The sequence below is a fragment of the Sabethes cyaneus genome, chromosome 1 (genome assembly GCF_943734655.1).
Source record: "Sabethes cyaneus chromosome 1, idSabCyanKW18_F2, whole genome shotgun sequence".
Classification (NCBI taxonomy): Eukaryota; Metazoa; Arthropoda; class Insecta; order Diptera; family Culicidae; genus Sabethes; species Sabethes cyaneus.
The window spans coordinates 156,926,114-156,951,780 of NC_071353.1; the positions used below are offsets into that span (position 1 = coordinate 156,926,114).

General features: G+C 40.2%; 1 protein-coding gene across 1 annotated transcript in view; it reads right to left on the reverse strand.

The window, feature by feature from the left end:
• Nucleotides 1–4,595: 4,595 nt before the first annotated feature.
• The window catches only part of LOC128739705 (uncharacterized), a 36,011-nt gene continuing 14,939 nt past the window's right edge, over nucleotides 4,596–25,667 (reverse strand). The window contains exons 2-7 of the mRNA XM_053835206.1: nucleotides 21,347–21,440; nucleotides 14,607–14,710; nucleotides 5,852–5,959; nucleotides 5,551–5,785; nucleotides 5,367–5,487; nucleotides 4,596–5,290 (exon numbers count right to left, since the gene is read on the reverse strand). Of these exons, the coding sequence (XP_053691181.1) occupies nucleotides 4,882–5,290; nucleotides 5,367–5,487; nucleotides 5,551–5,785; nucleotides 5,852–5,959; nucleotides 14,607–14,710; nucleotides 21,347–21,440 (1,071 nt within the window). The 3' untranslated portion in view covers nucleotides 4,596–4,881. The remainder of the gene's footprint in view (nucleotides 5,291–5,366; nucleotides 5,488–5,550; nucleotides 5,786–5,851; nucleotides 5,960–14,606; nucleotides 14,711–21,346; nucleotides 21,441–25,667) is intronic.

Consider the following 25,667-nt stretch of genomic DNA (forward strand, 5'->3'; position numbering starts at 1 on the left):
CCGTCCAGCTTCTTGGTTTCGCTGACGACGTTAACATCATTACTCGTACCTTTGAGAGGATGGCGCAAACGTACATCGGACTGAAAGCTGAAGCCAAACGGATTGGACTTGTCATTAATGAATCGAAAACAAAATAGATTAAAGGATGGGGTTCTAGAGAGGTGAATGCTGACCTCCCTCTCCGGATTCATCACCGTCTAGATGAAATCGAGGTGGTAAGTAGAAGAGCTCGTGTAGCTGGGCTCATTGGTTACCGCAGACAACGACACCAGCAGAGAAATACAATACTTTGGACTCCGTAGGACGCTGCGATCGAACAAAATTCGCCACCGCACGAAGTTAACAATCTACAAGTCGCTGATTAGACCGGTAGTCCTTTACGGCCATGAGACATGAACTATGCTCATGGAGGACCATCGCGCCCGTAGTGTTTTCGAACGGAAGGTGTTGCGCACCATCTACGGCGGAGTGCAGATGGAAGACGGAACGTGGAAGAGGCGAACGAACCATGAATTGCATCATGGGAACTACCCATCGCTCACACCGCAAAAATCGGTCGCCTGCGATGCGCTGGGCACGTCGTGAGGATGTCGGACGACAGCCCGGTTAAAAAAGTTCTCAATACTGATCCGACTGGAACGAGACGGCGGGGCGCGCAGCGAGCAAGATGGATCGATCAAGTGGAAAGCGACCTGCGGACCCTACGCAGACTACATGACTGGCGAATTACGGCCATGGACCGAGTGGAATGGAGACGACTTCTTCGTACAGCAGAGGAAACTTTGGCCTGGAGCTGATTAAGTAAGTAAGATGGCCGACGACCGGCTCAATTTCAACAGCCATGTCGACTACGTAACGCGATCTCCAGAATCATGCCAAACAGTGCTGGTCCAAGAAGCAGCAAGAAGCATCTTCTGGCCAGCGTATCTTGCTCGGCACTGAGATTCGCGCGCCCAGCGTGGAATGCAGCGCAACGCTGGAAACCCAGTGAAATAGGACAAAGTAGAGCCGCACCTTTCGGTTGATAACCATACGAGTTGCTACTGCCTATCGAACCAACTCGTCGGAAGTATCTTGTGTTATCGCCGGAAGGATCCCTACACTGGCGGAAGACATGTACTAGACCAGCGGTTCCCAACCTTTTTCGGTTCGCGAACCCCCATTTGGGAAACGCTGTACTAGACGAATACGCAAATGGGTGAGAACGGAGTCTATAGTCAAGCGGCAACAAGAGTGGAACACTGCTATGGATAAAAGATGGACGCACAGGCTCATATCGAAAGGGTCAATGCGAAACATGGAGAAGTGAACTTCTTTTTGACGCAATTTCTATCAGGGCATGGTTGCTTCAGACAGTACCTGCATCGGTTCGGGCATGTGAGGTCTCTCCCGAGTCTCAATATTCTCAATAATTCACCCCTATTCTACATACCGATCGGAGCCGGATCCGATCAGAAATTGCGCTTCAATCGAAATACAACGTATGCCATAACACACGTCGATCGGGACGTTTCTGATCGGAACGGGCCCGACCGGGATGTAGAATCGAGGCGATTGTGTCAATTTAAAAGCTGCAATGGAGCTTAATAGAGGCTTTTGCGTGTTTTAAATAACCAATTTGCGCAATGTTGTCAATTATATTTTTAGAACGAGAAATAGTTTTGCAATGCTTTTTCAGTCGCTTAACCAACGTCTCATCAACCCTTTATGCAGCCAAAAAATAATCTATTTTTAAATTTAAAAAATGGAACATTGGCGTCATAAGCTATATTTTAAATTTCGAATAACTTGAATTCGTATATGCAAGCTAATTAAAAATGCATGTCGTCATCTTTCGGGAATTGAACCGCCTAATCTGCTTGTGACACTATTATGTGAAGCAGATGATTTACAGCGCATTCGTTGGCTCCTTAAACACTTATAGAATACAGAGGATTTTGCTCAAATTTATTCAGCGTCACCTGTATTCAGAGTTAAATCAGCTGTAACCAAATCAGTCAGGGGGGCTTCGTAGCCGCAAGGTTACCGAGTCTGCTTTGACAAGCGAGTGGTCGTGGGTTCGAATCTTAGTAGAATCAAGCCATTCGATGTCAAGTGACTTTAGCATGGGTTTATTCTCAGGCCCCTCATTTACCCTTTCTTCATGCAGAATTCTATATATTTACCTACTGAAGCCTCTTGACAGTGCAAAAGTCCCTCCTATAGTTAAGTGTACAGGTCAGAGGAACGAAGGGGTCCTCGCCAGGGACGGTTATAATATGGGATAGTACTGGCAGCGAGGAATAAGTGGGTAAAGTAGATCAAGCTTTGAAGGAAGGGTAAATTCAATACACACAAGCACGCATAAAATTTAATTAGCATATCGCTCACTCAATAGCGATTATAGCTAAAAGAAATCAAAAACATTCCATCAAGAAGACTGACAACTCTGCCAAAAGACGAGAGTCAGTAACCTCAATGCTATCTGTCGAGTTAAAGTTGAACTAATACACACTAGCGTGTGTAAATCAAAATATGGATGTACACAAACACGTATGCAATGCATTGCACTGCTCTGCAATTGCGGGGCTCTTGTTTTATCTAGGCATACGAAAGTTTCCTTCCTGGAGCCCAATCCCAAAAGCCCCTTAACTCCATCAATGGGTATGAACAGTCCGTAAACTGCGATCGGAGCTTGCCTCAAAAAATTATCATTAAGACTGCCACAGCGGCCTTTGAATCCAATGCCCTTGTGGCATACAAAAAAAAAGCCTAACTGCTTAACCCTTTATAAGGCAGTGGCAACTTGGGCCCTATTCTGTAAGTCACGTCGAGTGTCACTTTTCTTGACTAGTCGACTTTTGGTATTATGTAAGTCACATGCGACCCGATTTTGTCAAGTAACTCGACTGAGTCCATCGCCAAAAAGCTAGTGACTAAACGGTTAGCAAGTGACGCTTGAGCTAGCTTTGTTTTGGTCCTGCATTGAGCCGCTATGCTGCCCGTTCTTCTTGCACTCGACACTCGACAGTGACTGAGTCGAGCCGAGTTGCTCGACGTGACTTACAGAATAGGGCCCTATTGCCACCAACAAAAATATTGTTTTTGCTTTTCTAACAGTGTCGTTTTAGCATATTATGTACTCAATATGTTCTGATAGCCTTTGGCAACATTCTCAATGTTTTTAAATCGCTGAATTTGTAAAAATGGTAATTTACGAATCACTTTTATGAAAACAAATCTTGGTTTTTGAGTTTCAACAGTAAATTTGGTTTAAATTCGTAGAAAAACCATTAAATTGGAAACTTTTTGGATGGTAATATTCAGTTTACGGCGTTTTGTGATAGATAATGCGGATTTATCCAAAAACTTAGAACCAATATTCGAGAACATGTTTTTTGGGCTTAACGGGCTGCGGCAAACATATTGCCACCAACGTTTTGCGCTAGACGGGCTGTGGCAACTATATTGCCACCAATTTTTTCAAGTTTTCCAGCAAGTTTTTCCACAAAAAGAATATAAATGGGTTCTACCGTATGTTAACATTATGTTTCACTGAAGTTTGTGTTAATTCCACGCGTAGTTGCCACGGCCTTGTAAAGGGTTAACTCCATCAATGGGTATGAACAGTCCGTAAACTGTGATAAAGCAATCGGAGCCTGCCTCAAAAAATTATCATTAAGACTGCCACAGCGGCCTTTTAATCCAATGCCCTTGTGGCATATACAAAAAAAGCTCGCTTCTTAATTTGCAAAGGGGCCTCGCGCATTGTAACATCGGCTTTGTCACGTATTTCAGGGCGGCATACGATACAGTCGAGCGCGAACAGCACGAGAGCGGCTTTCGGGCTAGGAGAAAAACGATCTTCGGCAACAGTAGCCAACTCCTAGATGCAAATCAATGCATTTAAAACCAAATAAATCGTCGGCGATGAAATCGAAACGGTCGATGAGTTCATAACATTTGCGATCTCTGATAACCGTCGACAATAATACGAGCAAGGGAGTTTCAACAACGCATTTCAACTGGAAGTTGGGCCTACTTTTTCCTTCGCAAAACGTTTCGATCAAGGTGGGAAACAAAGTGAAATTATCGTTACAAAAGGAGCAGCACAATGACAAACCCTTCAATTCGGATTTAGTTTTATGATGCTATTTGAAAAGCACGTCGGAATTACTGCGTTGCAATGATTTCATATTCGCACTTTAGTAAAGTTGCGTCCACGCACAATGTTAAAGCTTACCAGTCACACACAGTCCACTTATGGAAATTATTTATTCGGTGACAATTTCCGCATTATTCACCTGTACAGTTGTAAACTAAAAATAGGAAACGAACCGGCTGAGAAGCAACCAAAGCAATATGACATATGATTGAAAACATGTGATATAAAATGAAAAAAAAGCAACGATTGCTTTAATCACGTGCAAGGCTCTGACGATTCTAACCTCACTGTAGCGTGAAAATCAACGCTCGAATTCCACTGCGGTAGCAGAGCAGGTAAGTGTCGGAAGAAAAAAAAACTATTCTTATGCAATACTTAATGACATTCAGTTCAACTTACTTCAGCTAATTGTGTGTTTCTTTTGTTCAGTTTCCTATAAAGCCCGTACCCCTAGTTGCTAGTAAAAGCATAAACTGTTTAATTATAAATAGTACAACGAATAATATACACTATACATGTCGCCTGCTTAGGTTTTCATTTAAATTACATATTTTTTAAAGCGAGAAATCGCTTATTCTATGCATATCTGTGAATCTACAGAAACGAATTTAGGTGAGAAAAAACTGTAAGTACTGAAATTCAACTTCACGTATCATTGAATGGTACGTCAGAAAGTACGCGTAATAAATGCGAAATCTCTTGTATTTGTTTTAAAACCAACCATCGGCAGAGCAAACCTACTCCCGTATCACCAACGGCATTACCACGAGTGGGGCGTTAAACTTCGGATTGTCCGAGTACAGCGACCAGGTTCGCTTGCGACAGTCGAACACGCCAACGCAAACCGTCTTGATGATGTCCTTGGCATCCTTCTCGCGGAACACCGTGTGCTCTTTGGCGCTCTGATCGCCCAGCATGCGGACGACATCGTTTAGGGTTTTCGGTGCCTTGAACGCGTTGAACGTTTTCATGCGTTCCACGCTGGAATCGATGATCAGACCGGTCATTTCCGGCACCGGTAGCCGGAGGTACATGTTAGCGTGCACGATGTACTCGCCCGGGCTGGCCGTCAGGATGTTCAGCTGCGATTGATCCCGCTCGGCCGGGCCCATTTCGGCATTGTGGAACAACCGGTCGCCCTCTTGGCTGTGAATGAATAGAAAGAAAAAACAGAAGGTTAGGCTTGCTTCCTGTCATGCTTCCAGGTTTGGTTTTCACTCACTTTAAGAACGTCATATTAATCGAGCACCCGTCGGCGGCGCCGACTCCAGTGTCTCGTAGAATTTGTTGCGCCTGCACAAAGTTTTCCGCCGATAGTAGGGCACGCGTTATGAAGTGGCGCGCTGTAAGAGGAGATAACAACAACTGAACACATGCCAAAGAAGATGTTCAGAAACAGTACTCACGAGTTTTTCCGCCGTACAACTTTCTAGCACTCAACGTGTTGATCGAGAAGACCAATCCGTGGTGGTTGTAGTTCATGGTATAACCCGGCAGGTGGCCGGCATAGCAAAGAGAGGTAAACCGTTCCTCCGTTACGTTGTACTTGCCCTGCGGTGCATCCGAGATGATGTGAGCCGATACAAAGTAGTAGTGGTTGAGTACCTCACTCAGCGCATCCTCCGTGTGGGCCAGGATTTCCTGTGAAATTGAGGTGGAAGGGAAAGTAGAGTTGCTTCCAACAATTAGGACGTCCGCTTCACTTACACAATCCGGCTCGTTGACGCAAACGGTGGAACATCCGATCGGTTGATTGATGCTGTTTCTTCCTTCGACGGCAACCGGCAGGATATCGTCCATGTGTAGTAGAAACAGCTGGGAAATAGAGACACCAGTAACGGTGACATTAATTAATTACATCTGTCTGCCATTGAAGATAGTGGATCAAGTCCGGTCACACAGCCAACGCCGCAGCAGCCAGCGTCTCGCGTACACTTATCGGGCGCTAATTGCCTGTTACTAACGAATGCCGATATCTACTATCGGCTTGCGGTTGTTGCACTACCCGCTGCAATCATGTACCAATTAGGCAACGTCAGACAAGTTCAAGTGCATTTCATGCACACAAGAAAAAGTATAAATCAAAAGGCAGCATCGCTGCGTTTTTTTTTCTCGAGGATTAAAGGAAACTGAAAAACTGTGTATTCTTTAGGTAGTTTTCTTTCATGCTAAACCGGATTTGCTGGCAATTTGTCTTTAAACAAATCGATTGGATGCTTTCCGTCACACCTGTTTGATAAATGGTTTCTGTAGGGTTTCTGACTGACGTGAGAGTAGTCTGAACTAGACTGAAAATAGTTTCAGCGAAGGAACAACACAACATTGTAAGTTCTCGAGTAAGACTAATGATATAATAAACGGCGTTAATTAGATGATTGATTCTCTTGGAGGGTGCAAATTGTGTAGGAGGAACTGTATCGACTACAAACGATCCGGTTCCGATCGTTATTTGATGTATTTGGAGCGCAAATGTTGTACGGGCTTGGCTGGGGCACACTGTGACAGGTGCCCCATCTTCTCTGTAAAATTTAATGTAAAACAAAATAATTTCAGTGACCTAGAAGTCCACTGTTTTTATTTTATTCGGTCAGTATTTTTACGAAAAGTAAATTATTATGGTTCAAACACGAATCACCGATTTCTGGAATTTCAAATGCGATTTTTATGCTCTAAACAACAGATATGTTCACGAAAAGTTCATTGTGTTCTCGCAGACACGTGGAAGATAGCGTAACAGCTGGTTTGATGCCGAATCCCAGAGAGTGACAGATGAAAAGAACCAGGTCATGCTCTCTGCGGCAACGCGTTAAAACAGAGAGAGGTACAGAGAGACTAGAGCTGGCAACCTGCTTACCGACAAAACGGCGGTAGCAGCCAGGTGGAAGGAGCACTTCCAGACATTGTTGAATGGAGAGGTAAATGCGGAGATCAGCAGGGACAGGATAGGAATTGTAAGCGATGGTCAAGCTGTGGAGCCACCAACACAGGAGGAGGTTAAGAAGGCAATCAGTGAGCTGAAAAACGCTAAGGCTGCTGGGAAGGACGGTATCCCAGCTGAACTTCTAAAAGCGGGGAGCAAGCGGCTGTACGAAGCAATCCACCGGATCATTGTCAGGATCTGGGAGGAAGAACAAATGCCGGAGGAGTAGCCTCATTTGCCCAATTTTCAAAAAGGGACATCGACTGGAGTGTAAAAACTATCGAGAAACTGCATTGCTCAATTCTGCCTACAAGGTGCTTTCCCGTATCCTGTTCTGCAGACTGAGACCGTAAGCGGAGTCCTTCGTCGGCGAGTACCAAGCTGGTTTCCATGAGGGTCGCTCCACGACGGATCAGATGTTCACCCTGCGTTAGTTGCTAGACAAGTTCCGGGAGTACAACTTGCAGTCACACCATCTGTTTGTGGACTTTAAAGCGGCGTACGATTCAGTTAAACGAAATGAGCTGTGGCAGATAATGCTAGAACATGGTTTTCCGACGAAACTAGTTACGCTGCTGCTCTCGTGACGTTGGATGGACTGAAGCAAGGGGATGCACCTGCTATTCAACATTGCCTTGGAAGGCGCATTACGAAGGGCAAACGTGGAAAGGAATGGAACTATCATCACGAAATCTCACATGCTTCTTGGTTTTGCGGATGAACCCGGTGGGTGTGTGCTGTCGAAGACGATGCACGTTCAGCTGGTGTTCGTGGGGATTGGAGAACGGCAGCCCAGGACCGACGGTACTGGAGGACCATAATTCGTTCGGCGCAGGATCGGTAACGGACCGTTACCACTAAAGTAAAGTAAGTAAGTTGTCGCAGACGCAAAGAACGCAATAAAAAATTTTCGTGAACATATCTTTTGTTTTGAGCATAAAAACTGCTTTTGAAATTCCAGAAATCAGCGATTCGTGTTTGAACCTTATAAGCTCAATTCCCTGTTCAAATTCAATTCTAATTTTATGTCCAATTTGAACACCGATTTGAAGTCCAATTTTAACTCTTTAGTTTGAATTCCAATTCTAAATACAATTTCAATTGAAATTTAAATCTCTCCCGTCAAAGCCGGTCTCTGTGCCATGCGGCAATCGCAACGACTTGATGCCGAATACCCCCAAACGTAGACGTGCGAATAGCGGCAATCCTGTTGAATCAATTAAGAGCGCAAACGGCACTCGGGGTACGAAGCCTTCGGCGGGCTCAGTGAAAACGGTATCGCTTAGCGATGACCTTTTCTGGATATACCTCTCATCTTTTCACTCGAATACTTCGGTAGATGATATCATGGCGTTCGTGCAAGTAACAATTTGGGTTTTATTACACTCTTATGATAGCATTTAAGACCAAAATTGGTCTTGAAGACCACCATAAGAGTACAATAAAACCCACATTGTTGCTTGGGCTGTTTGGGCATTGATTCTAATACAAAGCCTAAAGAGATAAAACCGGTATCCAAAGGCACAGACCTTTCTACGTTGAGATTCGTCTCCTTCAAAGTCGGCTTTGACCGCTTTGACTCAGTCGTGCTTTGAAACATGTTGTGCTGTATAGTGACTCCTAGCCAGAAAATGTTTTTTTTACCAAGCCTTGTGATTTTAGTCATGACCTTGAAATGCGGTCAGGCATATATTAATATTTTTTGAAACAGTGGTTCTACAATTGATGAAGGGACGGTAAGGGAAAGTAATGAAGGATTTTTGGGGAATGGAGGGGAAAAAGTGGAAAGGAAGGGGGAGGGGGGTAATAGGTAGCTACGCTTAACAAGTCGTCGTTGTGACTCCTACCTTTTGTCCAATGTGAGGGGCAAGACACTCCATAATATTATCATATATTAATATATTAGACCCTATTAAAGCCCTATAAATGTATAACTTTATAGGATTTTAGGTTATATTATTGGTGGGAACGGTAAATATATTAAGGTTGAAAAAATATTTCTATAGGGAAAAGTAATATATTTTCAATAGTGTCTTGCCCCTCGGTCCAATGCTGGAAGGTGCATGGGTCGAACCAAGCTATAATCTGAGATTTTAACCGGATTCGAACCCACAACACCCCTGCCACTTACAGCCTGCAGTGACAGATATCTACGCTTTCACGGAAACATGGCTGAAAAGCAACACACTATCTAAGCAACTGTTCGACGACACGTACTCTGTTTATTGGCACGATCGATCAACCTTGAATAGTAATAAGAGCTCTGACGGTGAAGTTCTTTTGACCGTACGCTCCTGTTTCAAGTCACGTCAATTGAAGCCTCCCGAAAAAACTTAGGTCGAGCATATCTGGGTAGCGATATCTACTAAATCTGGAACTATTTTTCTTTGTGTCGTATATCTTCCTCCAGACCGCATCAACGACAGTAGCTTAATCGATCAACATGCACTTTTCCTTGACTGAGTTACGTGGCACAGTCATACGAACAATTCCACTTTCCTGACATTTCTCATTCTTCATTTCGGCCAGCTTCACTGTCCTCAGGGATGGTTCGATCACTTTGCCTCAATTGTGATTCGTTCGACAGTACCGTCTCAGCCGAGCCAAATATGACAATGTTATATATGGGACATATATATTATATATGGGAATTAGTTATAATCTACAATTTTTCTGAACAAAGTTTTGCTGTAGATATGCTGTGGCATATTTGTTTCATTCAACTTCAATACCATAACCGTATGCTCGCCCCTTACGCTTAACTCCACTCAAAAAGTTTTGTACATCCTAACTGCAGCTTCATCTGTACGGAAATTCACTTTTTCTTCATGTCTTCCTCAGACTTGACCTCCTTGCGATGCTTCCGTAGTGCCTGCTTCATAATAGCCTAGTATTTAGCATAATAGCCTAGGGCCTTAGTTCCGGTGCGTTGGAGGCATTTATGCTCTTAGGTACAAAAGCGACTTCGTTGGCTTTGTACCATTCCAATACATCCTTTGAATATTGGCACGAAGATGGATCCGGCCAGAAGCTCGTAGGGCCCTCGTGTTGCTTCGACAGAGAAGGCAGATGCTTCTGTAAACACTTCTGAGGTAGATCTGCCCGTTTATAGTCCCGGTAGCCACGAACGGTGGACCCCTTTTGCCACATGATGTATTTCTTGGCCAAATCATGTATTTCTTATTCTTACTTCCTCCGGAACATCAAATTTGTGGTGGGCGGTGAAGGACAGTAGCCCCGGAAGGTGCCGAAAGTCCGCCTTGACGTAGGTCTCATCATTCATACACAATACACTTTAAACTACTTCTACTCAAATTTTCAAGAGAAAATACCCAATGGGTAATTTTCTACAGCGTTTCTTCCGTGGTGCAATTTGATGTGGGACACCCTTTATTCACGAAAATTTGCTGACTTGGCTTCGCTCATACCTCACTGGCAGAACTGTATCTCTGTCAAAATCGGTGAATACGCTTCGTCACCCTTCAAAGTTACCTCCGGTGTTCCCCAAGGTAGTCATTTGGGATCGTTCCTATTTCTGTTGTATATGAATGACGTGAACATGACCCTCAAATGTTTGAGATTATCATATGCTGACGACTTAAAATATACTATACAGTAAAAAGCCCTAATGACACCGACCCCCTGCAAAAGGATTTGGAAACCTCTGACGAATGGTGTCGAATTAACAACATGTCACTAAATGTCTCCAAGTGCTCAGTCATCTCCTTCGGTCGCAAACGTAACATGTATCTGCATGATTTCACACTTCGTGGGATGCTCCTAAAACGCGAAACAATTGTAAAGGATTTGGGAGCGTTCTTTTAAAAGATATTTGCGTTAGTTCAGTTGTCATTAGGATTACATTTTATCTGTTGACCATAATTAAATGAGTTATAAAAAATAATAAAATCTACTATAAATCCAATTTCATTTCCTACTTTTAGAGCTTTTTCAAGACTAGTTTCAAGCCCAATTTCAACATTGATTTTAAGTCCTGCTTTAAGTCTAGATTCAAGTTCAATCTCAAACCAATTCAATTTCATTTTTAAGTGCTATTTTTATCCTTCTTTCTTTTTTCTGTTCCGTTTTCGCCATTTCCTGAGTCCTGAATTTCCTTTGTTCACTGAACCATCTGTTCCATCACTGTTCCATCTTTTTTATTCGTTTTTCTCATTTTCAGGTCCATTTTGTATCATTTTCTTGTCATTTTCTGTCCGACTTTCGTCTTTATGTCTGTTCCGTTCTTTCTGCTTTTTCTCCTTTTCTGTCACGTTCTGTTTTTCTCTTTCGTATGATCCTGTTTGTCTGCCATTTACATTTTTTCTGCCCCATTTTTTTTTTTGTTTTTCGGTCTCGTTTTTCCTCTTTTTCTGCTCTTGTTTTGCCATTCTCATTCCCCGTTCATTTCATGCTTTCTCCATTCTATTTTCCTTCTTTTCTATCCCATTTTTCTGCTTTTTTGTTCCGTTTATACTGATTTTCTTTCTCGTTTTCTTTAAGACTTTTCCTTCTTTTCTTTCGTTCTTTATCTTTATCTGTTCAGCCTCCTCGTTTTTTACTTCGAAATAACGAAATAGAGGAAACAGAGCGAAAACATTGAACAACGAGACTAAAAACAAGAAAAATGGAATAGGAAACGGAAAAATAAAAACAATGAAACAGAAAACACGATCAGTAAAAATGGAAAACGAAAGAAAAACAGAAAAAATGGAAGGAAAGTGAGAGCAAAAGGAAAAGAAGAGCAAAAAATACGGTAGTTTTTGAAAATGGACAGACGAGAACAGAAAAAATGACAAACGAGACAAAAGGGATAAAATGAAGATAAGTAGAATGTGATAGAAAAGGAGGAAAAGTAGGACATAATAAGAGGAAGAACAGAACACACGCAAACCAAACCCGTTTTTAGGATACAAAAAGCATTAAAAAGCGTAAAAAGACGATAACCAGGACCGAAAAAAAGAAAGACGGACCTGAAAAAGAGGAAAAACTAAAGAAAATAGACGAAAAACGAAACAACGGAAAATTAGGACTCAGGAAACGACGGAAAAAAGGAACAAGAAGAGTGCAAAAAAAGGGGAAACCGAGACAACGGAATACAGAACAGTAAACAAGAGAAATAAAAAGAAAAGTGGAAAGAGACAAAATAAAATCGTTGGAGGAAAGGAGAAAACACACGGGGTATAAAAGGGGAAAGAAAGGGAAAAAGGGAGTCAAAAACGGAATTAAGTGTGACCAAAAAAAGGGTGACAACGGGCATCAAAAAGAGAGAAAACGTAACAGATGAAGACGGGAAACTAATTATAAAAAGACAAAAATTGGAAGCAATAAAAAGAGAAGGTGAAAACGATAAAGAAAATAACAAACAAACAAGTTCTGTTTGCATCTGAATATAAGAAAGATAGGAAACATCAAAAAATGACACAATGAAACAGAAAACACGGGACAGAAAAAATGGAAAACAAGAGAAAAAGAGGAAAAACGAATGAAAAAGTATTGCAAAAATCTAGAAAGGTACAGGAAAATGAGAAAAAATACGGAATAAAAAGACAGAAAACGGGACTGGAAAAGAAAAAAAAACGGAACATAAAAACGGTAAAACGTGTGAAAGTATTAGACGAAATATGTCAATTTAATTTCAAGTAAAGCTTCATGTCCGTTCATGCTCGTTTGGAAGTAAAACTTCAGGTTTGATTTAGTTCAAATTTAATGTCCAATGTCAAATTCAATTGAATGTCCGTTTTGCAGCCTGTCTAATTCCAATTTTAGGTTCAATTTTAAGTCAAATTTTCATTTTGATTTCAAATCCAATTCCGAGTCTATTTCAATTTCAAGTCCAATTACAAATAACACTTCAATTTCTGTTTCCGAGTCTGAGTCCGAGTTCATGTCTGAGTTTATGAGTTTATGTAATTTCAAGTAAAGCTAGTAAAGTTCTAATTACTTTAAATTTAAATCCAAATCCAAATCTTATTTTTCAAATTCAATTTTTAGTTAGTAAAGCTTCAACTTCAAGCACAAATTAGTCCAATCTCACCTAGAATTTCTAGTCCGATTTCGATTTTAATTTTAAATCCAGATTTTCTATTCTACAATTACTCCAAAACATTCTTTTAAAAGGTCGGGTACTCCACGTTTTGTTTATGCCGGGCACGCTAGTGAAAACCAGACTAAAGCTGTCCCGCATCAAATCGCACCATGGAAGAAACGCTGTAGAAAGAACTTCAACCAGGCTGTAGAAAGAATTACCCACTAGGTATTTCCTCTTGAAAATTTGGGTAGAAGTAGTCTAGAGTGTATTGTTTACACTGTATTTTTATTGACCGCGTTTTTAGAAAATTGGAAAAAATGGCACGAATTTATTTTGCGCAAGGCCCTGGAAAATCCTCAATTTGGCCCGGAAATATATCATGTGGCAAACGGAGAGCGCCGTTCGTGACTACCGGCACTGTAAACGGGCAAATCTACCTCAAGGATTGTATACAAAAGCGTCTGCTTCCTCTATTGAAGCAACACGAGGGCCCTGCGATGTTCTTTCTGACCGGATCTAGCTTCATGCCACTATGCAAAGGATGTCCTGAAGTGGTACGAAGCAAACGGCGTTACTTTCGTACCCAAGGACATAAACGCACCGGAACTAAGCAGGCAATACGGAAACATCCCAAGGAGGTCAAATCTGAGAAAGACATGAAGAAAAGGTGGGTTTCCGTACAGAAAAAGCTGCAGCCAGATGTTGTACAAAACTTTTTGAGTTGAGTTAAGTGTAAGGGGCGAGCATACGGTTATGGCATTGAAGTTGAATGAAACAAATATGCTAAACAATTACTAATGAGTTATATTATATTGTCTGAAAGTTTAAAAAGGATCGGTCAGTTAGGTAATTTTCTACAGTGTTCCTTCCGTGATGAAATTTGATGTGGGACACCCTTTAGATGAAACCGGACAGAAATCATTCATTGTAATGTTGTAGTGCACTAAAATTACACAGGTAACACCATAATAAAGTATCGATCGAACAATTTGTTAGGAAATTAATCGCTCCAGCTGGAAAACTTTATTATCCTCCTTTCAATCGATTCAATCGCCAGTACTAGACTATAAGCTAGTAGACCCACTACAAAGAGCTTGTGGATTGTGCTAATTGATTTGTTTAACTGCACAAATGATCATAATCGGAGATAAATACTCTGCATCCGATCTGCGATCGGTCGATCGACCGATCGAAGCATGCTGCGCGAAGGCGCATACCGCTGTCAAGTAATAATGTATCATTATCGCACTCTCCACTTACTCCACTCCACTACACCCGACGCGGGGCTTGTCCGAGCCTGAAGTCTTCCGTTTATAGCCTATAATGTGACACGCTTTGTGATCGAGTGTATTATCGGCTATATTCATTATCATCACCGATTCAAGTACGTGTAGGTATTTGATTAGAATTTAATGAGCGGCTGACTGGAGCGCTGCATCAGCACACGTTAGCGTTTATTAGATTGTTTTGTTTTGTCCGATTTTTCCTCTCCAACTTCCAACAACAGAACTCACCTTATGGAACTCGACTTGTGCGCCATCCGCGGTTCCTTCCAGCTCGCGAATATATTGCGGGAAGGATCTCTTCACCGATTCCAATGTTTCATTGTAAACTTTTCCTGAAAACGAAAAAAAAGGACACTGATAAGAAAAATGTGGGTTTCTATATATCCGTAGAGATTTTTTGGAATGAGTAATCCTAACCTAAAAATGTTATGATGAAAATTTCAGTGTCATCAGTTCAGATGTTTTTTTCTATATTCCGCACTTTCCTTTTTTACGTGTCGCTCTTTTCAACCTTTTTTTTCTTTCTGTGCTATAATTGTGGTTCAACCAATCTCACTCTCTAGAGCCAGGAAGTATGAAAACTGCTTATAAGTTGCCCTTGGACAAGAGACTTTACATTGCGCGCCTTGAGCCAGTAGCATTCTTATGACTAATCCCGGCTAGAGACATCATTATCGGTAAAGCAGAGTTCAGCACAAAGCAAGGGTATTTTACTACACTTTGCACCACCAATATAGTTCATAGAACCAGGGTAGCAGGACAAGTAATAATTTGCCCATGGAGAAAAGGCTTCATTACGTACTTCGGCCCAGTACCTGCCAATCCTATAACTGGTAAGAGGCTAAATGCAGTTGGTACATGCAGAATTCAGTAAGGAGCAAATATTTGAAGAGGCCTGAGGAAAACCCATGTTTATTTGTTTATTAATTTAAAATTCATCTGAACGTATGTCTTAATGAAAGCGTGGCAAGTCAATTTTCAAAATTCTATAATATCGCAATAATATTTTTTGCAAAAATTTATGAGACGGCCCCTTGTTACTGCCTTGTGGGACACCAACCAGATTTGTTGGTAAACTCAGTAGAGCAGCATTTGGTGAGTTTTACACCCAAAACTCTATCGCACAAGTACGAATTCAGCCATACAGTAAACTTTTGTGATGTACCAAATCGCAATGCCATGATCTGTCCGATCGTGAAGAATTAGAACTACTGTTTCGAGCTAAACTGGCTCACGCTAGTTTCACGAAAAGGTGAACCAATCTCGTAGTAAGGGCTACACATCGAAACATGACATGTGTAGGGATGAGGGAGGGAATCCAGTCACAAACGAGCGCGAGATAGTCGATAGGTGGAAGCAGTTCTACGATGATCACCTCAATGGTGAAGTTGTATAAGCAGGCGAAACGAAAGTTAACCTAGGAGGGCCCATGGAAAATAGTAATGTTCCAATCCCTGTTCTCAAACGAGAAATCGGTCTGCTGAAGACCAGCAAAGTCGCTGGTAAGGAGCGCCTACCAGTAGATATGTATAAACATAGCCGAAAAATGCTGGCAAGCGCTGTACACTGGGTAATTTCAAGATTTAGGAGGAGTAGAAGCTACCAGAGGAATCGATGGAAAGAGTGATTTTTTCCATCTACAAAAAGGGCGATCGGCTCGAATGCTGCAGCACAACGCTGGTAAACGCCGCCTACATGGTACTCTACCAGATCCTGTCACGTCGACTGCCACCGGTAGAACATGGTTTCGTAAGGAATTATCAGGCGGGCTTCATCGGGGCTCGCGCCAATATGGACCAAATTTCCAACCATCCGTCCATGTCGGACCATCCGACAGATCTTGCAAAAATGTCGGAAGTACAACGTGCCCACGCATCTTTATTGATTCCAAAGCAGCATACGATACAATCGATCAAGACCAGCTATGGCAGATTATGCAGGAACAGGGGTTTCCGGATAAACTGATGGGATTGATCAAAGTTACATTGGATCGAGTCTCGAGTGATGTGTTTCGTGCGCATCTCGGGGACAATCCCAAGTCCCTTTGAGACGCGGCGATGGTTGAGACAAGTTGACGGCTTGTCCTGCATCCTGTTCAATATCGCTCGCCGACGAGCGAGCATCGAAACGAGAGGCACGATTTTCACCAAAGGTAGCCAACTTCTAGGCTTTGCAGATGACTTTGATATCATAGCCAGAAACTTTGCGACGGCGGAGGGAGTCTACGTTAGACTGAAAGCGGAGTCTAGGAGGATTTGACTAAAAATGAGTGCGTCGAAAACCAAATACACGAAAGGAAGAGGCTTAAAGGAAACAAACGCTGCCTCACACGGACGGTAACCGTTGACGGCGATGAACTAGAAGTGGTAGACGAATGAGTTCTTTATGGAATTGAAGTATGACGCTGCTTACGGAGGACATACGTGCTTTTGCCGTGTTCGAGCGGAAGGTGCTGCAGACGATATTTGGAGGAGCATAAACTGAAAGCGGAGAGTGGCGGGGGTGTATGAATCACCAGCTATATGAACTGCTTGGGGAGATTCCCATCGTACATCTGGTGAAAGTCGGCAGGCTACGGTGGGCTGGACGAAAACAGTTCTCTTCAACAACTCCATCGTCACCAGGAACAACGTGCAAGATGGCTCGACCAGGTCAAAAATGATTTGTGACTTGTGACACGATTGGCAATGGCAAGTTGGCGACGAGTGGCCCAACCCAGTAAACCACAAATCGCATATCAATATATGAAAATAATCTTAAATGTCTCTAAACAAAATCGAAATCGTACACAAAGCTTATTAAATCGCACCCCAGTTTATATTCAATCGTACAAAATGATGACGACTGAATTACATACGATTTTCATCACAGAATTGTATAGCATTATGGAACTGATCATGTTGAGTCGGGTCTCATCGTATAGAAATATTTATGAATGTGAATTGTTTACGAATAATCTGCAGTGCGTATATCGCCTCCAAAATAGTACGCATATGTAAGTTTCGTGCATCTAGTGCGATTTTTCAAGATATATATCCGTAGATATATCTCATTTTTCACTTCGATATACGTACTAAAATGTTTACTGGGAAGATCGAGTTGAATGGAGAAGACTGCTTGTAATAGCACAATCCGCCCCGACTCTAGGCTGCTGACGACGACGGCAACAGAGAAAAATAAGAAAAACTGGCATTAAAAAAACGAAAACGAAAGAAAGTTCAGAATGAGAGGAAAAACGGGACGAAGAGAGAAAAAAGTGAAAAAGAAGAAAACGGGAGAAATAAAAGGGAAATGAGGCAAAAAAGAAGAAACTGGATCGAAAAAGAGTGAGAACGGAAGAGAAAAGAACGTAAATAAAAGAAAAGAAGGAAATCTAAAATAGAAAACGAGAAAAAAGAGAAAGAAAATGAGAACAAACTGAACAGAAAAGAAAAAGTACGAAGGTCTGGGCCTAGAGGCACGAACGAGGGGCTCACGTAGGACTACGAATGCAAGTACAATTCGGCAAAGCTTGACATCTTGCAAATGTTTGTCAGGCAACTTTTCAATTTACTAAAAATAACCCCCCCCCCCTCCCTTTCCGCTCTTCCCCTCCTTCACCAAAAAATTTTCATTTCTTTCCCCTACCGTCCCTTCATCAATTGTAGAACCATCGTTTCAAAAAAATATTAATTTACTCTTTAATTTTTGATTTGTATTTTAATAAATGCTCTGGAACATTCCTATAAATTTATAAAAAGCCAAGTTTAAATTGTATACAACTGTACTGCTGTGGTATGGAAACATCACTATCGCTACGGGAAATCTGCACTACTTTTTTTGACCAATCCGTTTTTAGTCAGACAATGCCTAATTGGTTTTCAATTATTTAAAAGCTTGTTAGGGAAACATGTAGTCTATTGTATTGTAATGGATTCTTAGAAAAATTTCCAATCGATTGATACCGATATCTCTAGAATCTATTGAGGGATGACTGAGTTATAAGCGTGCAAATTATAACCGCTTTTCATTAAATGTCCGCTTTTCATTTTTCTAAAGTGCACCCCAATATAGAAATCAAAGACGTAGTCCTACGTCAAAAAAACGGAAACAGTAAGAAAACAGAAGAAGAGAAGAAGAAAAGGAGAAAATTCGGGAGCAAGAAAATTGAGTAATGAAAACAAAACAAGGGGAAAATAGAGAGCAAAAAGAAAACGACAGACAAACAAAAACGAGAAGACAAATAAAAGAAGAACACAACAGAAAAGCAGGATTTAATAAGCGAAAGAAAAGAACAGACGAAAATAAAAAAATAGAAACGGAGTTAACGGGACAAAAAACAAAAGTCAATGAGTCATGAAAAAACGGGGCTCAAAATAAGGAAAATGGAAGAGAAAACAAGAAAACCCAAAAGAGAAAAGAAGAATAGTGAGAGAGAGAGAGAGAGAGAGAGAGAGAGAACAAAAACCGATAGAGGAAACGAGGAAAACGAGAAAAAGAGCTTGGAATTTAAATAAAAAGAAAACTTATCCATTTTTTTTCTACTATGTGTATTTATTCTTGACATATACGTATTTTGGCTACGACTTGCAGGCTTCCTCAGTGTCTGTTTTCGAACTCGACACTGTTCGAAAGTAGACACTCGAGTTCGAAAACAGACACTGAGAAATCCTGCATGTCGTAGGCGAAATGCGTATCTGTCAAGAATAAATATACATACAAGGATTAAAATTGATAAGTTTTCTTTTTATTTAAATTTCAGGTTTCTTATTCTACTAAGACGCTCCAAAAGTTGAACAACGTAACTGGAAAACAAAAAAAAATCAGAAAAAAGTGAAAGGTGTGATAGAGTAAGACGAAAAATGTTAATCCTAATTTTAAGTAAAACGTCGTGTCCATTTCCATCTTTGAGTCTAATTTATTGTCCAATGTCAAGGATTTGAACCTTTCAAGTCCTATAGGATATCCAATTTCAATCCCATTTTCGAGTCTAATTTAATACTAATTTCAAGTAAAATTTAAACTTAGATTTCAAATCCAATTTCTAGTACTAATTGAATTCCAATTTTAAGTTTAATTTCAATTGTAATTCGAGGTCTAATCTAAACTCCAATTTCAATCCAATTTACGTCCGATTTCAATTTTAATTTTAAGTTCAATTTAGTGCTTAGTTTCCATTCCACTTTTATGCCCAATTTCAAGCAAAATTTCAAACAAAAACTTTAAATTTTCTTTGTCCGATTTCATGTCTAATTCCAAGTAAAACTTTCCTTCCAAATTACTCCAAATTTAAGTCCAATTCCAAATCCAATTTAAAATCAAATTTCCAGCTTAATTTGAAATAAAGTTTCAAGCCCGAATTAGTCCATCCATTAGTCCAAGTCTGTCAAGCCCGATTTCAAGTGCAATTTCACCTCCTATTTCAGTTCCAAGCCTAATTACTAGTCGTGCGATTGCTCGATTTTGCAGACCAAAACATTGCGCAACGAGCTCGTAATCCCAAGAATTAGAAGCTGCTGGTTTGGAAACTTACAAGATATGCACTTATTTCTATGTGAAAAAATGCAGGAAATCAATTGGTGGTGGTTTCATCCTGCGCAGACTTCGGAAAGTGGTCCATTTTGCCCTATTTTCCCCAAAAATCATGATAAAACAGTATAAAAACTTATGTTCAAATGTTGTCAAAACATCAGAAGAAACAAATCCCATCCATTCCATACTGTGCGTAATGCAAGAATAGTCCATTTTGCCCGATTCACCCCCATATACATAGATAACCTAATTAAAGCGATTAAAACTAACTCAAAGGTAAAAACAGTCTTCAAAAAAATGTGTATTTTATCATACTGAATAACTTTGGAGAACAGGTGAAAGCAATAAATTAATTGAATGCGGAGTTATTGTGCAGAATTGATTTTCAAGTGTACTTTTTAAATAAATCATTATATCTCGCAACTAGCAAAAGATAGATAGTTACTATATTCAGCAAAGTTGCTTATTTTAGTGTGTTCTATGATTGTTTTGATGAAAAAAATTTTTTTGAACGTATTCAAAAAAAAAACAAAAGTTTATATCACCCTGATAGATGAATATAAGATCACCTGGATAGTTTGAAAAGATGCGCTGTATTTTATTGCCAAACTTCTCCAAAGACACCATCTTTGAAAATTTTTCCTACGCAATAGAAAATGAACGTGATCTACAAAAATCTAGGAGAGAATCAGGCAAAACGAACCGATTGTGAATTCATCACGGTACTAAATCGATGACAATCAAGTCTCCTGATGTCTTTCGAGTAAATTTATACTACTCGAGTTAATTCCCCTGTCTTTGAATTAGTTTTAATCGCTCTAATTAGGTTTTACTATTTATTTAGGGGTGAATTGGGCAAAATGGACTATACCTGCATTTCGCACTGCATGAAATGGATGGGATTTGTTTCTTCTGATGTGTTGACAACATTTGAAAGCTACTTGAGTTCGTTTCATGGGCGCCAAATAAGTTTTTATACTGTTTAATTAGCTTTTATCATGATTTTTGGGGAAAATAGGGCAAAATGGACCACTTCCCGAAGTCTGCGCAGGATGAAACCGCCATTAATCGATTTCCTGCATTTTTTTACATAAGAATGGGTATTTTGTAAGATTCCAACCTAGCGGCTTCTAATTCTTGGGATTACGAGCTCGTTTTTGCCCATCGTGCATTGTTCTGAACGATTGGGTGCCCGGCCTATTGTTTATGCCTGGGCACGCCAGTGAACCCCGAAACTAACCTACCGGATAAGGTAGACATAAAAAAAAGGCTTTCCATCCCTTTAAATTGGCTCAGTAGCGAAAGCAATTTGTCACTTCAATGAGTGGTAGTATGAATAAAAAAGTTAAGTGAAGCTTAGGTAAGTAATGGTTATGGGTACTCTAATTTTTTATCATTAGATGGGGGGAGGGACACTGTCAATAAAGTGAGGTAATATTAATAAACATCGAACTTACTGCCTTCGTCGGTGTTGTACAGTGGCAAATAGGTGTCATTCAATGGTCCGGACAACTGCAGAAAGTTTTTAATGAGCGCTGCGAAGGTTCTTCCCTGTGAAAGAAATGAATAAAGAAAGAAAAGGTTACTACCCTGTCGTTGCGGTGCATGACAATATGCAAAATTTCAATAACTGGCAATGAAATTTGCATACGGCGCACTCGTATAAATCTAAGATATTCTCCAATGAGTGGTTTCGAAAACAGCCAATCCATTCTTAGTGCAGATATTTACAATCAAAGATTACTTCTGATTTTCCGATATTCTAGAACATTTCAAGTGAACGTTGTGTCACTTGTACGCGAATCCATCCAGATGGTGGGAGCCTCTCCCCCAACAACAACAACAGCTGGAGTGGAGACAGCACGTGTACCAGCAGATCGAAATGATCGTGATCGGTTTCCGCATCGTTCAGATCAGCGTTCACGCCTTGCATCACTACCTACCGCCGTGGAGTGGACCATGAAGCTAAGCGCGATCACACGAATCCATTAGTCAAGATGAAAATGAACCTTGCGCTGCGGAGAGAAGCGGATCCTGCAGGGCAGGTGTGGCAGCGTTGTTTTATTTTATTTTTTGCTTGTTGCTGGCCATTCCACAATCGATCGTAGGTACTGTTTTCGCCACTGTTATACCAGCTGTGGTTACGAGCTTGATCGTAAGATTAATAACGGACCAGTGCTTATCGGAACATTGTTTCGTAACAATACCAGAAGAGAAAGGCATCCCGGCATCCGCGCCCGTCCCAGTAGTGTCACTGTCAAGGACACATTGCATCATTTCGGGAGACGTTTGTTTCTCACCCCACCCACTCAGCTGAATTCCATTGATAGTGCAAACTAATAGGTACCCAATGACATCGAGTATTTGCATTGAGAAGTTTTGACCGTTTCTTGGTGAACGGTGGCCTAACCAACCCTCCTCGAACTCATTTATCTAAAGCGCACACTTACGGGCAGTTGTAATCGAATTACACGAAACATGGGTGTTAGTTCAGGACAATTATCAAGTTTAAGTTATGGAAAAATAAATCTTCTAGTACCACATTAACAGGCGACGACACACCGCTTTGAAAAAAGTCGTAAAACTTCGCGACACTGCGCTCATAAACGGTAGCCAAGCAATTGAAAGGCCATTAATTTTGTACACACAGCGGGCAGAATGAAAAAAAAAAAAACACGCGACAGACGCAATCCACTTAGCGAGTATAATTCACAGTTCACAAATCGGCGGGGCCAGCGACGTGTTCATCGGTTGGTTTAAGCTAAGCCTAAGCCTGACTTCCTTCCCAGGCTGGCCGGGCCAGGCCGGTGACATTCAGCCTGCAGTTTTTAAGTCCAAACGGCATTCCGTAGACGCACACGTATTAACCCTTGGTGGGTTATCCTCTTCCGGTGCGATATATTGGAGTTTTTTTTAATGACATCCAAAGCCCACTTTAAACCAAAACATGACATAGAAAAACTTAACAAATGCCAAAATTTGACAGTTTTTCCTTGGGTTTTCTGTCAAATTTCCGTAACGATAATACCGTGCACTTATCTTTACCACAGGTAGACATTTTCAGAAAAAAATGAAATTTTTAAAACTAGTTAGTTTTAAATATAACCTGGTGGCAGACTTGCATGTATTGCTGTATGCGTCGATGTGAATCACAGATTGAGTGGAATATTATTATCATCATCATCTTACAAATTATAGTACTTACGAAATGCTTGGATAATTGTCGTTGAATGTAGAACAAGATGCACAAAATGAAATATATTGTATGCACAAAATGACATATATTGACATATATTGTAAAACACTCCATGAGCTTTGGCTCAACGTCAACGTACAGTATATGTACAACGAAGGGTTAACCGCACATAGCGGATTGGAACTGGATCAGCAGAACCAGGGACAAGGTTGAGTGTGAGATCCGATATCCGTCTATGTCCACCCAGCGTTGAGCAAGTTTGCCAAATCCGCGTTGTACGGTAGTGCAAGGTAGGCAAAGCATGAGGCATTCACCTGCTCATGTAAAACCTAATTCGCATAATAAATTCGCTTTTAAGTAGTGGGATATATTAGCTGAAGTAAAATCTAAAGTAGGTAAAACTATAAATATGCATTGAAATATTTTTGGATAGTGTAAACTTTTTAAGTAAAAATGGCAAATGCTGAAATAATTTTATATTAAAGTCGCGGTTTTTTCTGACGCGAATTTTGAATTTATAGGGATACCTCGATATAACCCAAGGAACACTTCGTGCTTGTTAAACGTTTAACCAACAGCTTTTATTCAGCACATGCTGTAAAGCTGCTTGTCAAGTATGTCTAAACACCTCTGTTCAATGCTTGTACAGTTGGTTTTGGAGAATTTAAGCAGCACAGTGCTGGATAAGTGCGTGGAAGATGCGATTGTATGACTGTTATGCAACGTATAGTAAAACGTTTATTCAGTACGTATAGATATGTTTATTAAACTTTTGCTGATGACACTGAAGCTACGTTTATTGCACAGCATATCAATATTAAAACAAGCAAAAAGAAAAAAATATTGGAAAGTATTTATTTTGTTTTGTGGTTTCATTACACGGTGTGACAAAAAAAATTTTTTTTTAATATACTTTGCAAGTGACCTAGTGTATGTTGTTAGTCACACCTAGTACATCATAAAAACACTTATGACATCATCCTAACACCCCCAAAATTTCAAGTTATTGCAAAAAAACGTTTTTTGGCTAGATGTACACATACTATCATGAATAACTCAATAATTTTCTAAGCAAATTCTAAGTTTATATATACATTTTTGGAAACCTTAGAGGATAAGCTTTCAGAATATATATACATTCACTATGGTTCTACAAAAGTTAGATGAGATTTTTTTCAATTAAATATGAAATTTAAATTAAAAATTAAAAATTTTCTCACTTTATGGGTCCTTAAAGTGACCTTAAAAGTGGCCCACATTCCTAAGCTCAACATCACTTGTTTTATATTCAATCCTAAGACTTTGGTCAAAATTTCAGCCAAATCGGTCAACATTTGCAAATTTGAGACCATTTTTAAGAGTTGTAGAATTGGTTGCTTCCCATATATCACCCGCCTAAACTTACAACTGAGCATCTTGTAATTGAAAAAATCTCGTTCAACTTTTGTAGAACCATAGTGGAATGTATATATATTCTGGAAGCTTATCCTCTAAGCTTTCCAAAAATCTATAGAAAACTTAAAATTGCTTGGAAAATTATTGAGATATTCATGATAGTATGTGTACACCTAGCCAAAAAACGTTTTTTTTGCAATAACTTGAAATTTTGGGGGTGTTCGGAAGATTTCAAATGTGTTTTTATGATGTACTAAGTATGACTAACAACGTACACTAGGTCATTTGAGAAGTATTTTTTCCGTGTAACACCGTGTTATTTTCATGTCCATTTTTATATTCGTATTATTATAATTTAATGAGGAAATCATTGGTTGACTGAAAATTCATCAAGCCTGCCATTACACTTTTTCCATTCACCCGGATTCGAATTCTGTCGGTCGGAAGCCGTCGACGAACACATCTGAGATAACCTGACACATGACAGACCCCGAGTTTTTAGCCGATGTAGATTTACAAGTTTAATTTTGCCAAGCGTGGAACAAACCTCGGCTAAAATATATTTAAGCGCTGAAGAGTAGTTTCTTGGACCATGTTAGGCAACTGTTGTACAAGATTACTTTAGAAAGATTTATCCAGCACATGTATGTTAAACATTTAATAAACCATTTGTACGAAAGTAATATATTTCGCTTTACCACATCTATTCATTGTTCATTGTTAATTGTTGTGGTAGTAAAAGAAGTATTTTCGAAACTGCACCAACCTTAACATAATTTATAATTTCAAAAGTTGTCTTATATCGAAATTGTCTTTATATCGAAACATGGTTTTTTCAAACAAATTTGCACTAGCGGTCGCCAATTTTGCTTTGTGTTGCATGTTTACATTTTTTGAACTATTAGTTTTTAACAATTTTTAGGGTTATTTTGAAATAATGAAATCGGAACGACTTTTTCGAAGGCATTACTGCAGAATATAAACAAACCGAGTAAGAGTTTCTTTTTCTAAGGTAGTCCAGGAGAAAATAGCTATTACCTCTCACTCAGTTTGTTTGCATACCCAAATAAAAATGTACAGCGAAAAAACATTGAATTTCACTGTTACATAACCAACGAAAAACCTCACACACTCAAAAGATTCTGCACATAACTAATAGTAAAATTCCATATGATTATCATGTGCCG